The following is a 12,424-nucleotide window of genomic DNA, read 5'->3' on the forward strand; positions in this document are numbered from 1 at the left end:
GAGTAATTTGAATTTATCACCTCTGATTAGTCACGCGATCTCTGATTAAGGAAAATGTTTTTGTTATGATTTAAATATAATTGTAGGTTTCGTGTGACAGGTTTATGATTTTCAAAGGATTAGTATTTACTTATTTTTTTTAAATTACTTGGGAAGACGCAGGAAGCGGGAAAAATATTTTGATTACCGTTTTTATGTGTTGTTATCAATATGTTAAATTTGTATCAGCTGAGTCAATTATTTCTTCGTATTGTTGATTCAATTCTAAGACATTTACGTCATATATTGTTATTATTTAAATATATAAATATTATTTAAAATAATTAAAGCGTAAACAGAAAAAATGAATTTATTGGCGCGGGAAATCTTTTGCATTTAAAAACAAAAATTTTTTGGCGCCAAAAAGTTTTTGCTTTCAAATCAAGGTACCGAAAATTTTTATTTTAAATGAAATTATGCAGAAAATTCAAAACTATTTTACAAATGTCACTAAAAAAAATTAATTACTAAATTGTTTAAAATAAAATTATAAAGTCGCGACGTACTGGCGTCTGTACATTTGTGTAACCAATTGATAATTTCAATGATCTCCTATTCATAAATACTAAAAAAAACTTATGTTAATAAACTAAAAGTTGTTTTTCCGTATCAGCAAAAAAATTATTATCAAACAACATCAATGCATTTATAGATTTTATCGATATCAACAATTTATAACTTGATATTTATTTATAAATATGTTAATATTTAAATATCATAATATGTTTATTTAAAAAAGTAGTATTGAATTTCAAATAAAAAATGTCAGTGGACTATTTAGATTTTTGTAATAAATTAATCGATGACGCAATCGATTTCACTTTAGTTAAAATCGTTATAAGCAGAAATAATTGAAAAATGAGATGCGATCTCGTATTATGTACTCAGGAACGTCAGCAATGATGATGAGATGATAATGATGATGTGGTACAAGCGCGGGGTATTAAGTTTAAATGAAATAATATACCAGACTCCGTGGTAGACAATCTAATGTGTTACTTATATGACGTCACTCACTTTCAGACTGTATTCCATTTAATTTATTGCTAAAAAATTATAACGGTATTCTATACAGTCATCATATATATATACATACTTTCTCTTTATTGATTTCAGTAAACTAAAATATATAACTTATAAAATATAAATATTAAGTATGACTTATTAATAACTAATTGATTGATTGATTGATTATTTATCATTTTATCAAATTAGATTTTATGTTGAATTTATTATTTAAAAAATATGAAATAATTTGTTGCATTGGAGGAAAAAAATTACCAATGGAATGCTGAGGACCATAATAATTATCTGTTTCACGTTCCAGGAACCCCGTGAATTCTTCACCAGCACTTACTGAAGTGAAAAAATAAAATACTGCCTGAGGACTCGTGTAATGAAGAGAAATAAAATAAGAGGGGGTACATATGTTTGTAACAGCAGTTGACGGGTAATATAATATAATTTGAGAGGGTGGTCGTGATAATTCTGGGCTCTTGTTTCACTGGAGATGTAGAGATGTGAATGGACTTTTTATATATGTATACATAAATATATAAATACAAGTTGATTGTTGATTGTGTTGAGAAGATTGCGTGTACATATAGCGATAAATTGGAGAAGCTGTGGTTGAAAGGATTCAGCAAGGCAACGGTCAACGTTAGTCTCGGTTGGTGATTCGTGAAATAGAGTCTCTCGTTTTCACTTTACTCTTCTTGATTTCTTAAACCCGCATTCAGTTCAGTCACGAACGGGTAACACTTGAGTCGGCGAGTCTAGTGGAACTGTTACATATAAATTTATTTTTATTTTATTATTTTATTAAGTACGTGAATTGTAAAATATATAAGTAATTGCAACTATGATACTGCGCCTGATCTTGATCTTGGGAGTTTTGGGATGTCATTCAAAAATTAATCATAAGTAAGAATTTGAATTAATGAATTAAATGAAATATTTTCTGCGCGCGTATTAATTTAATTTTGAATTTTTTAATAGAGATAGCAGTTATTTAAATCATGTACAACTGGTTCATCAATTCAGATGTTCATTACCGCAACCACGAGCTGTACCCATTGAAGAACTTTTGTCAGTTGGTCCAAGTCCTGATGAAATATTTTATCCTGTTTCAACAGTCCTGGCCCGTTGCGATGGTGCTGGATGTTGTGCCCAAGAAAATCAAGTATGTGGACCAGTACAAACGCGTAATGTCAGTCTTGTATTTATGGTGAAGCATCGGATTGATCAGCAACGAGACCGGCATCATGAAATTATTCATGCTGTTGAGCATATCAAGTGCGCTTGTGTTGACAAAGACAAGGAGCCTTTTCAAAATTTTTAACATTCATTGATTTATTAATTATCTTTTATTGATATTTTAACATTTCATAAGTAAGCAATTAATGTTTGTGCAATGTGTTTTTTTATTTTTATGTGTGATGGTTTTTAATGAAACTATGGCACTTAGATATTGTTTTTTTTTTTTTTTTTTTTTTTTTTTTACAAATTGTACTCGTGTAGTTTGCACTTAATTGGCAAGTTGAAAGTATTTTCTTGCCGCTTCTAAATCACGTTTAATAGTCTCGTTGTCGGGAGCTAATTTAAGGGCTGCCTCTAATTCTGGAATTCCGTGCTGAGGTGCCGACAATTTACAGAGAGCCGCACCAAAACGGGCATGACACCGGGCCCGTGATTCACGATTACCTTCGCACTTTGGTTCCATTAATTCTAGAGCCTGTTTGAATTATTTTATTTGTTATTATAATAATAATAATAATAATTAAATTAATCATTATGTAATTAAAAAAAATATACAGTAAGGGATTGATACCATTGAAATGTAAAAACTGACTCATTCATTAAATTATTTAATTAATTTTGTATTAAATATTTTAAATAAAAATATTAAAATTTTATAAAAAATATTTCAAAAGATTCTCAATAATTTTTTAAACCCAAATACATTTTAATTAATATTCTAAATATTTTTCGTTTTGAAAAATTTTAGTTCAATTTGAAAATAATTTTAATTAAATAATATTATTATGAATTTTAAAGTAGAAAAATCGTCGTGTGATAGGCCAACATAATACTGTAAGAGTTTTTTAAATATTTAAATTAATTATTTCAATAAACTGTAAAAAATTGGGAGTGAATTCGGAGTTATTGCAGATTTTAACTAATCTGAATGCACTCAATTACTTGGAGATCCGGAGTTTAAAAAAAAATTACTCCGCATACGGAATAAATCAGGAGTTTGTCTTTTCAGCAGAGTGGTCTGGATTTTATTTAAATCTGCATTCTGACCCGGAGTTTTAATACTAAATTAAACTCCGGAGTGAATTTCACTCCGAGCGTATAAATAAATGAACAGTCATCCGTTCCGCATTCACTCCAGATTTACGTCGCTAATTTTGTACAGTGTGAACAGAAAAAAAGTCAATTGTAATTTTGTAAGGTAGCGCTCCCCGTGGATTGTTATCAGGAAGTATTGTTTACCTTAGAACAATCTTCAGCACATCTCTGATAATTTCCCAAAGCATATTGAGCTGCTGCTCTATTTGCATAAAGACTTGACATCTTGTCACTTAGCTTGATACCATGAGTGTATGCACTTATTGCCGCTAAATAGTTGCCGACCTTGAAAAATTCACTGCGGAATAAAATATACAATTCAAAGAAACAATTAATTAAATAATCAATACTCAAGCATGATGATTAATTACTAGTAAAACTCATTATTATCAATCACAGATTTAATGACTTAATTACAGAATTTTTTATCCCCATTTTATCTCAGCTCTATGAAATGTAATTCACAACAGAGAAGACAACTTTTGCATGACAATATTAATTTATTAATATTTTTTAAAAAATATATAATTAATATTCAGAATTGAGTAATGTATGAGGTGTAACATGAATTATAAATTAAAAATGATGTCCTATTTAAGAACTACTTTTGTTCATAGTTATCTTGTTTCAATTTATAAATATTCAGTATGATAAAAAATAGCCGTCATCTTAAAATAATTTTTGCAAACAATAAAATTAAAAATAAAACTTACTCTCCTTTATCTTTCAGCCACTGAGGATCTTGTTCTTCAACTCTCAAATCCTCCGAAACAAATCCACACTTTCTTCGTGCCTCGGCTTGTTTTTCAAGCCACTATAAAATAAAACAACGCATATAAGAAACTTAAAACGTGATTATAATTTTTTTTATCACTCATCTGTCTCATCTCACCTCTTGTTCTTCTAGATAATAACTTTCTCTAGCTGGAGTTGGAAATACACGTTCCGAGAATGTTACTGTGATTTTACCAGGTTCCCTCGGAGCAGGAATACTTACGTCAGACTTGTCAAAGATTTGTTTTTTTTTATTAATACGATATTTACCAGTTAGAAGTTTATCGATTATTTCTTTTCCTCGTTTACTATCGGCTTCTCTTTCCTTATAAGACGTATCAAGGATACGATTTTGCTTGTCTAACTGCTTTATTGGACTTGGTGACCTCTCATCTGTCGGGGATTCCAGGCAAGGTGGGTTTTTTTTATGTGATTTATAAATTGTCATGCTTATTAAGTCTATTATAATAATTATTTAATAAACTTACTATCAAAAGAATCATTTTCTTCATTTATCGAAGTACTTTTTTTATCAGTTTCTTTATTATCAATTTCTATTGCCTGCAGAGATTGAGATTCAGAAGACCGGTAATCAGACTCGCTTTTGAACCACTTAAGTGGAGCTCTTGAACAAAGAAAAAAAACGTCAAGTAGCTCATTGACTTTTTCAACGTAAATAAAAAATAAATGATTTTAAATTACGATAATTACTTGTAAGACTTCCTGTTCTCTTGTTTTACCGCTTTCTCATCACAAAAAATTTTTTTCTCTGAATTTTTCCGCCAATTTTCAAACTCGTCCATTGCTTCTCTTCTGTGAGAATCACGAATCTCATTAATTTTACTCAGTACTTTAGAGTCAAGTTCTATTTGTTCTCTTACTGCCTGTCTCCCTAGATCTCGATATTTTCCTAAAAATAATCAGCCGTTCATAAAATAAAAAAATCATTTGACAAACATTTAAAACAATTACTTTTTTTATCTTCTTCCCGTTTCTCAGCAGCCAGTCGCGCATGTTCCAGAGCTCGACTACGATATTCATGTTTTTTTTCTTTACTTAAATTGTCTTCAATAAGACTCGGCCATTCTTCTTCTATTTCACATTTTTTTAACGTCAGTGTTGCCAATGACTCCGACAATATACACTGACTTTCTTCTTCGACAATATTCTTCCATAAAAATAATTCAAGTATAAAAGGCGGGTAACTTATCTAAAAATAATTCACTGCATTAAAATTTAAATCAAAAATTTATTTTCATTTATTTTAAAATTAATTAAATGACTGCATGTGATAAGTTCATATGTGACATACCTTCAAATAATTATCAATTGCAAAAACATCAATATTTTTAGGGCTACCTTTAATTGGAACCGATATTATTATTTCTTCTGTTGTTTGCCGCCACGTGTAATCAGTTATTATTATCACTGGCATTTTTAATTATTTTAATAATTAAATTTTTTTAATGTATTTATTACTCGTGTAATCAGAGGGATAACACTAGTATGAAGTTATCGATCAAACATCGCGTTGAAAATAAAAGTTTCGAATATCGACAGCATATTTTTTTGTTAACAACAAGAATTTTTAACTTATAACCAGGTTCTTTTTTACAAAAATTTAGGTCTGATGTAAAAAAATTTTTATCAAGAAATAATAAAAATTTTTAAAATTAAAACCGCTTTTTTTTGCTCCTTTTTTACTTGTTTTTTTAATTATCGCTGAGTTATTAGCGACTAAGATTATATAATATATGTAAATATACAGAAAAAAATTTGATTATGTCAGTTTTTTTCTGTAATACATGAATATTTATTATAAATGGAAACAAACAAAAAAAGCGACAGAAGTAATGTCCAATGGGAGTCTATTTTACAACGATTTCAAGCTGTTAAAAAAAACACGTCGATTTATTGGTTTTCTTGGGAGATGGTCACATCCGAACGGACCGACTTATTTTTTATAAATTTTTTTTTTTATTTGAATACTTTTTTATGATAATCTAAATTAAAAGATTCAAAACAGCACCAGGATGGTTGGTTGAAATGACCTTCTGATAAGAAGGAAAAATAATTTTATCTTAAATCCCGTCTCAATATTGTCTTAGCGTTCTTATTTTATTCAACCAGTCCCTATTTGAAAACCTCAAATATAGAAAAATCTGTTATTTTTTTTTTGACGACAAATACAAAGATTAAGTATTTATTTACATATATTTTAAGTTTATTGATATTAAGTTATGTTTATTATACTGATAATTTTACTTCCAGATTTATATATATATTTCTGAATTGACGCAAGAACTCTATTAAAAATCATCAATTCCCATCGAATATTTTAAACATTATTTACATATATAGCGTGATCTTATCTTATCAAGTATTAAAATATAAGATTGAAGTCCATATGAGTTCCCTTTTTAAGTGGGATATTAAAAAGAACATTTTCAAGGGACTAATTTTTGTCCCCTCTCTTTGCTTTGATGTTACACCGACAAGACCTATAAAAATCAACCAGAGCTCTGACAATGTTCAAATAAAACTGGTCCTTCGAGAAGAAGACTTCTTGGTTCAAATTGTAAGCGTATAATTTGGTATATTTTTTGAAATATTGTGATATATTTGTCAGCGCAATATAAAGATGAAAATTCAAACAGTAATTTTTTTGAGTTTCGTAATGTTTTGTGGTTTAATTTTGAATGAAACTGCGGCATATGATAGTGTTCCGCAATCTATAAGAAATTTTTTGTCGCCGAAAATCGATTGTTTTTCCGGAAGAAAACCCTGTGACGGTGTAGCAGAATCAATCAAAAGTAAGTTAAACAATCAAAATAATTTTAATAAAAAAATCTATTTTGAGTTTTAAAAAATTTTCCTTTTTTAAATTCAAATATCTTTTCCCGCTCTGCATCCTACGAGAGATAATTTTTTATACTTTATTCCTGATTATTTACAGATGCATTACCCGATTTTTTTAAAAACCAAACCAGCGGTTACAATTTCAATAAAAGAATTGAAATAGAAACGATCCTACGTAATATTCAAGTATTTTTCCCCTACGATTGGGAACTTATTAAAGAAAATTACGAAAGACAATTTCAAGTTGCTGCAGCTAAAAGTTCAACTGGAAGTGAACAGGAAAGATCATACTTCGACAGAGTTTTAACTGACAAATTATTTGCTGACTACGTCAGCGATGACTTTACTCGAGAAGTCACCAGTTGTTTTCTTAATGACAACTGTAACAACGTAGTAAACACCTTCAAAAGTATTTTACAGCATAATTATCCTTTTGTTTTTACTGTACATTTAAATTTTTTGTGTTAATTATTATTATTATTTTTATTTACAGTAAAATTATACGAAATGGTAGCGTATGGGAAATGCAGTGAATGCAACGAGCACACTATGGAATGGCTGAACAGTATCAAGAACAAATTGGAAGCTGATTACCCAGATGATTTAAAGAAAACTATAATTACCAAAGAAAAGTCGTACTTTCAACTTGTGAGAGAAAAGCGCGTTTTTCAATGTTTGGAATTCCCTGAACAAAGTGCTCTTGATTGTATACAAGCCAGCTATTACGGAGTCTAAAAAATCTGCACTTTTTACGAAACTGAAATTATTGATACTTTAAGTAAATAAGTTTTTTTTTATTTCAATAACTTCTTTGTACACAATCACCTACTATGGAAAAAAAATTTATGAGTAGACAAGAAAAATGTCAATTTTTATCATGTAATTTTTTGTTCTGTAATATTCTGTGTCATACATTTTTTTCATGTTTTATTTCGTAGCAAAGCTGTACTCTATTTAAAAAAAAAAAAATAAACTTGACAAATATAAATTATATGATTTCAATTAAGAGAAATTTATTATTTCTACTAGTGATTTTTCAAAAAAGGTTCATTCTTTTCTCTTTCACTCCCGAATATATCAATGGTAGTTTCCTTGTTTAATTTGTACAATAACTAGAAACTTTGTCCATTTTTTTTCAAAACAATTTGAAATTTTCAAAAAAATAAAGTTTGGATTTCCAGATCTTTGCTTTTTACTTTACATTTATTACTATTTTATTTAATTAAGCATTGAAAAATTAATAAAGTAAAGCTTTTGAACCTAGAGCACAAAATTCTTATAATTAAAATCAATAAATGTATGTCAGGACGAAGCAGGTACAGGTAAAAAATAATAAAAAAAAATATATCGATTTGCGTTCGAGCATTATGATTTATTATACCAATAGGTATATAATCTATCAATATTATTATTATTATTAATTATTATTATGTTTGTTTTCAACTCCACACAAGGCGTTATTACAGAGTATATAAAAAAATTAAAAATTTAATCGCGTATACATTATTTTCAATGCATAAAACTGATAGTAAAAAACTAATTTTTGAAAATACGTTATATAGTTGTTACTTAGCTTATAAATATTTCAGTGCCATACAATAAAAATTGTAAATTAAAAAAATTTATACATCCATCGGCTTTCTTGAGAAAAAAAATCAGTATGTCTTCAATATTAAAAATTAATGTTTAATATTTAAAAATATGAGAGTTAAAAAATAATAACTTCATTAAAATTAATTACCAAGTTGCATTTTGTTGCGTATTTGTTATTGGTCACAGAAAAATATAAAAATGATATGAACAAAGTTTATCAATCTACAATTTCATAATTATCGATATATTTACTTTAATATTTAAATTAAAAAGACTATATACCGGATTATTATTCAATATCAGATTAATTCTATTATAAAGCATAATTATCATTAATATCAATGTCATAATTATTATTTTTATTATTATAAATTAACTTAATCAATAAAGCAGTATAAATGCAATATTGCTGATTAAATTCATCTACGTTCCCTATGTCTGTGATGATGATCACGAGACGACCGATGATCACTGTGACGACTGTGATGACGACTGCTGGATGTTCTCCAGAGAAATTCGTCAACACTGCGCTCGTAGCTGCGTTTATCAATAGTTGAACTCGGAGGATTGTAAAGCGGCATACCGTCGTAGTAACGGGGTGGTGGTGGTGGTGGGGGTGGCGGAGGTAGAGCGTCGTAAGGATGAGAACTTGAGTATGGGGGTAAAGGTGGTAATTGATGTTGCATTGTCCTCATGTAATCTGCTACATAAGCTTCAGCTGCTGCAGCTATTCCTATACCTGATGGTCTGTATCCTCTGTAAATATTATTCAAATAATAAATATATGAATATTAATTAGTTGTAAGTATTGATAAATAATTTAACGCACTTTACATATGGAGATTCGCGACTAAACCAACTGGGATAGCGGTGATTGTAATCTCCTCGTTGATCTCCACCATATCCGCTTCTAGCAAGTGAAGCAAGACGTGATCTTGATGTCAAAAAAAGTCTACGTCCTCCTCGTGCGTTTCCACGGGTACGCAGAAATCGCGATGTCATCACAGGTCGGCCGTTGCGAACTCTACGCGGCGACTTTACTACATTCTTGGCTGCTTCCTTGGCCTTACGCAAAATTGGTGTCATTTCAATGCCGTCGTCTTCGGGAAATAGTCTGCATAATTCTTCAGCAATACGAGGCTCAATTTCTTGACCATCACGACCAATTTTAACTTGTTTTCCATCGTTCCAGGGATTGTGGAGATGGAGAGTTGATGTAAATGGTAATTCCTTTCTGCATACCCAGTCTACTTTAAATACCCCGCCAAGAGCTTTTGCTGATAAGCCTGGTGGTAATACCTAATAAAAAATATAATACAACATTAAATTGGATTTATAAAATAAAATAAAATCTTTAGAAAGTGTTATCGGATAAAACATTAATACTTGTTGGTATAAAAATTACGTAATAAATATTTACCCATGATATTGAAGGACAGTCTCTCCGGGATTCAGTGCTAAGTCTCGCAAAACCAGCAAATTTTCCTGATTCTTTAACAGAAAAAATCAACAAGACATTTCTAGCTTCTTTGTAAGCTTGATTAAGATTCGCTTCATTCTGCGGCAGTGTACTCCACACTCCCATCGCCTTGGACAATGTCACGTTTTCTGCGTTGTTAGATTTTATAATAAAAAATCTACATAAAAAAATTTTAACATTAAAATAAAAATTATTTACAGACAATTAGCAGCACAAAAACAAAATAATCGAACCTTGCATCTCTAAATAAGTAATTAAGTTTAGTAATATAATCGTAATTTTTAGTTGTCGTTTTACTGTCCTTTGATCTGGCGCGTTTGCTCTCCGGACTCGACGACTTGGAGTCTCTTGAGTGCCGGCGCTTGCCTCGGCTACGTCGATTACGTTTATTGTCACCTCGCGAGGATTTAGTGGACACAGAGCTGATACTTGGCTGGCTGGAATCTGAGTCTGATGAACTCGACGAGACTTCACTGCGTGTATCATAAGTCTCATCAGCGCCAATCTTTAACTCATCTCCAATATCATTTTCTCCGCTACTCAAATTTAAATTATCTCCATCATGATTGGTATCCATCTTTCACGGGTTCAAGCTAATTCTAGCCCCGGTTTTGCTAATTATGATAAAAATGACTTGTAATATTTAATTGCACTAATTGCTGATGCTGATTAATGATTAGAAATGATGACTCATTGGCATCGATTGCTCAACCAGGCCTCCTATCTCCTGCTGATAAAGGCACTCTGTAAAATAAATAGATCAAGAAAAATAAATTAATTTTAAAAATTTATTTATGCAACACCACGTTATTATACTCAATAAATTTATATTATCGCATATCTAAAAACTATTTTATATCATTTGCATTATTTATAATTAATAATAATAATTATTATTATAAGTGTGTTATGACGTTGGACAAGATATTAATTTAGCAGCAACTCCAGTTAAATATTATTAATGGTGTTAATTTTGTTTTATATTTGTTACAAATACTTGCTGATTTTGAAATAAAATCATTTATTTAAATAATGATGTTCCATACTTCTGACAGGGTTTAAATAGTTCCATACTATTCACTAAATAAGTGCACCATAGCTGCTGATTTACAAGACTCGACATTATAAACATATTTATTATTATTATTTTATTTAAGGCCACTTGTGTGGTATTGTTAGCCACGTTTTTTTTTGTTGATTCAGTTCAAAATTTAATATCTTTTTTTGCATATAAATTTTTCTCAAAACAACACTAAGTCCTTTTAAGCTTTAAGTAATTTAAAAATGCAATGAATCTTTCAAATTAATTTGCTGTGTTTTAAAATCTAATCAAGTCTTTAATTAACGCTAATTAAAAATATCCTAACAAAAGTTCATAAGTGCTAATTCGAGGGGTTTCTGGATCTTTAATTATAATAATTAAGTATGAATGTATTTTGTTTTTTAAATTTAAATTTAAATTTTTAAAAAATGAGACGGTCTGGGTATAAATCTTGGACACCACTATAACTTGGTTTAAAATCCGCGCCACCGCGTAATTCTTCCTGCATATATTTATTTAAATCTCATTTTTTAAAATTCATTACGTTCGATCAAAATATATAACAATGACAGTAGAATAAGTTCGTGCTTTGTTTGCAAACAATAACATCAACAACATAAGTCCTTGTAACTGAGAACGAAGCCTCGTTTTATATGATGTGGCTTCTTGCCCTCTCACACTTACGTTTACACTTCTGTAAATATCTTTTTTTTTTGTTTAAATTATTTTCTTCACTACTAAAAACTATCACTTTCCACCTCACCAACTTTGTGATACGCGAAAGACGATTGCTCCGATACAACAAACTACAAATACTATTGCAACACGTACTACTATATGTACTATTTACTCCTTCTCGTTATCACTTTAAATTAAAAAATCCAATTCTTAAACTTATTTTCTTTTATTACGTAATAGCTGTATCATATTAATTAACTAAACAAAATCTTCGTTGTACATTTAAATTTATAATATTTTATTTAAATTAAAAAAATGACGAATTTATAAGACGGATTTATTCACTCCACAAGATTGTCCTTAGAGTAGAAGCATCTACAGTCTTCGATAGTATAAATAACAGAGGTGATTTTGCTTTCAATAATCACCGCTAGTCTTTTAAAATTTACCGCGCGAAATTTAAATTCCCGCAAATTAATTTTGAATAATTCATGAATTAAGTATATTATTAAATCTAAATAAAATTAATTAGTAAAATTTATATTTAAATATTATTAATTTTCAGTAATAATTCATTTTCATACTAGACAGGTAGCGCGGGAAAT

At 29.4% G+C, this 12,424-nt stretch overlaps 3 protein-coding genes across 4 annotated transcripts; 1 reads left to right on the forward strand and 2 right to left on the reverse strand.

Annotated features, from left to right (window-relative positions):
* Window positions 1-2,387: 2,387 nt before the first annotated feature.
* LOC103568334 (dynein axonemal assembly factor 4-like) lies at window positions 2,388-5,602 on the reverse strand. Its single transcript, XM_053737948.1, has 7 exons — window positions 5,480-5,602; window positions 5,140-5,377; window positions 4,879-5,077; window positions 4,286-4,616; window positions 4,107-4,207; window positions 3,538-3,691; window positions 2,388-2,773 (listed from the first exon to the last, which is right to left on the reverse strand). The coding sequence occupies exons 1-7, from the start codon at window positions 5,600-5,602 to the stop codon at window positions 2,567-2,569; spliced, it is 1,353 nt and encodes a 450-aa protein (XP_053593923.1). The 3' UTR covers window positions 2,388-2,566.
* Window positions 5,603-6,662: 1,060 nt separating this feature from the next.
* LOC103581000 (uncharacterized) lies at window positions 6,663-7,915 on the forward strand. The gene is made up of 3 exons (XM_008562966.2): window positions 6,663-6,980; window positions 7,124-7,435; window positions 7,520-7,915. Exons 1-3 carry the CDS (start codon window positions 6,809-6,811, stop codon window positions 7,759-7,761), a joined length of 726 nt encoding a protein of 241 aa, XP_008561188.1. The 5' UTR covers window positions 6,663-6,808; the 3' UTR covers window positions 7,762-7,915.
* Window positions 7,916-8,458: 543 nt separating this feature from the next.
* LOC103580999 (YTH domain-containing protein 1) lies at window positions 8,459-12,184 on the reverse strand. 2 transcript variants are annotated; one of them, XM_008562963.2, is made up of 5 exons: window positions 11,826-12,184; window positions 10,333-10,843; window positions 10,040-10,256; window positions 9,449-9,918; window positions 8,459-9,375 (listed from the first exon to the last, which is right to left on the reverse strand). In XM_008562963.2, the coding sequence occupies exons 2-5, from the start codon at window positions 10,674-10,676 to the stop codon at window positions 9,039-9,041; spliced, it is 1,368 nt and encodes a 455-aa protein (XP_008561185.1). In that variant the 5' UTR covers window positions 10,677-10,843; window positions 11,826-12,184; the 3' UTR covers window positions 8,459-9,038. The 2 variants fall into 2 exon arrangements, with proteins under 2 accessions (XP_008561185.1, XP_008561186.1); XM_008562964.2 differs by having other exon boundaries at window positions 11,146-12,184.
* Between the last annotated feature and the right edge of the window lie 240 nt (window positions 12,185-12,424).

Source organism: Microplitis demolitor, chromosome 4 (assembly GCF_026212275.2).
Source record: "Microplitis demolitor isolate Queensland-Clemson2020A chromosome 4, iyMicDemo2.1a, whole genome shotgun sequence".
Lineage (NCBI taxonomy): Eukaryota > Metazoa > Arthropoda > Insecta > Hymenoptera > Braconidae > Microplitis > Microplitis demolitor.

Bases quoted from the DNA above. Each gene is read 5' to 3' on its own strand.
- LOC103581000 (XM_008562966.2), top strand. From the start codon at position 6,809: ATGAAAATTCAAACAGTAATTTTTTTGAGTTTCGTAATGTTTTGTGGT. The intron at 6,981-7,123 runs GTAAGTTAAACA...GATTATTTACAG, and splicing joins TGTAGCAGAATCAATCAAAA to ATGCATTACCCGATTTTTTT. The intron at 7,436-7,519 runs GTATTTTACAGC...TTTTATTTACAG, and splicing joins CGTAGTAAACACCTTCAAAA to TAAAATTATACGAAATGGTA.
- LOC103568334 (XM_053737948.1), bottom strand. From the start codon at position 5,602: ATGCCAGTGATAATAATAACTGATTACACGTGGCGGCAAACAACAGAA. The intron at 5,078-5,139 runs GTAATTGTTTTA...GATTATTTTTAG, and splicing joins ACGGGAAGAAGATAAAAAAA to GAAAATATCGAGATCTAGGG. The intron at 3,692-4,106 runs GTAAGTTTTATT...TTTATTCCGCAG, and splicing joins TGGCTGAAAGATAAAGGAGA to TGAATTTTTCAAGGTCGGCA.
- LOC103580999 (XM_008562963.2), bottom strand. From the start codon at position 10,676: ATGGATACCAATCATGATGGAGATAATTTAAATTTGAGTAGCGGAGAA. The intron at 10,257-10,332 runs GTTCGATTATTT...TTTTTTATGTAG, and splicing joins TACTTATTTAGAGATGCAAG to ATTTTTTATTATAAAATCTA. The intron at 9,919-10,039 runs GTAAATATTTAT...ATTTTTTATTAG, and splicing joins ACTGTCCTTCAATATCATGG to GTATTACCACCAGGCTTATC.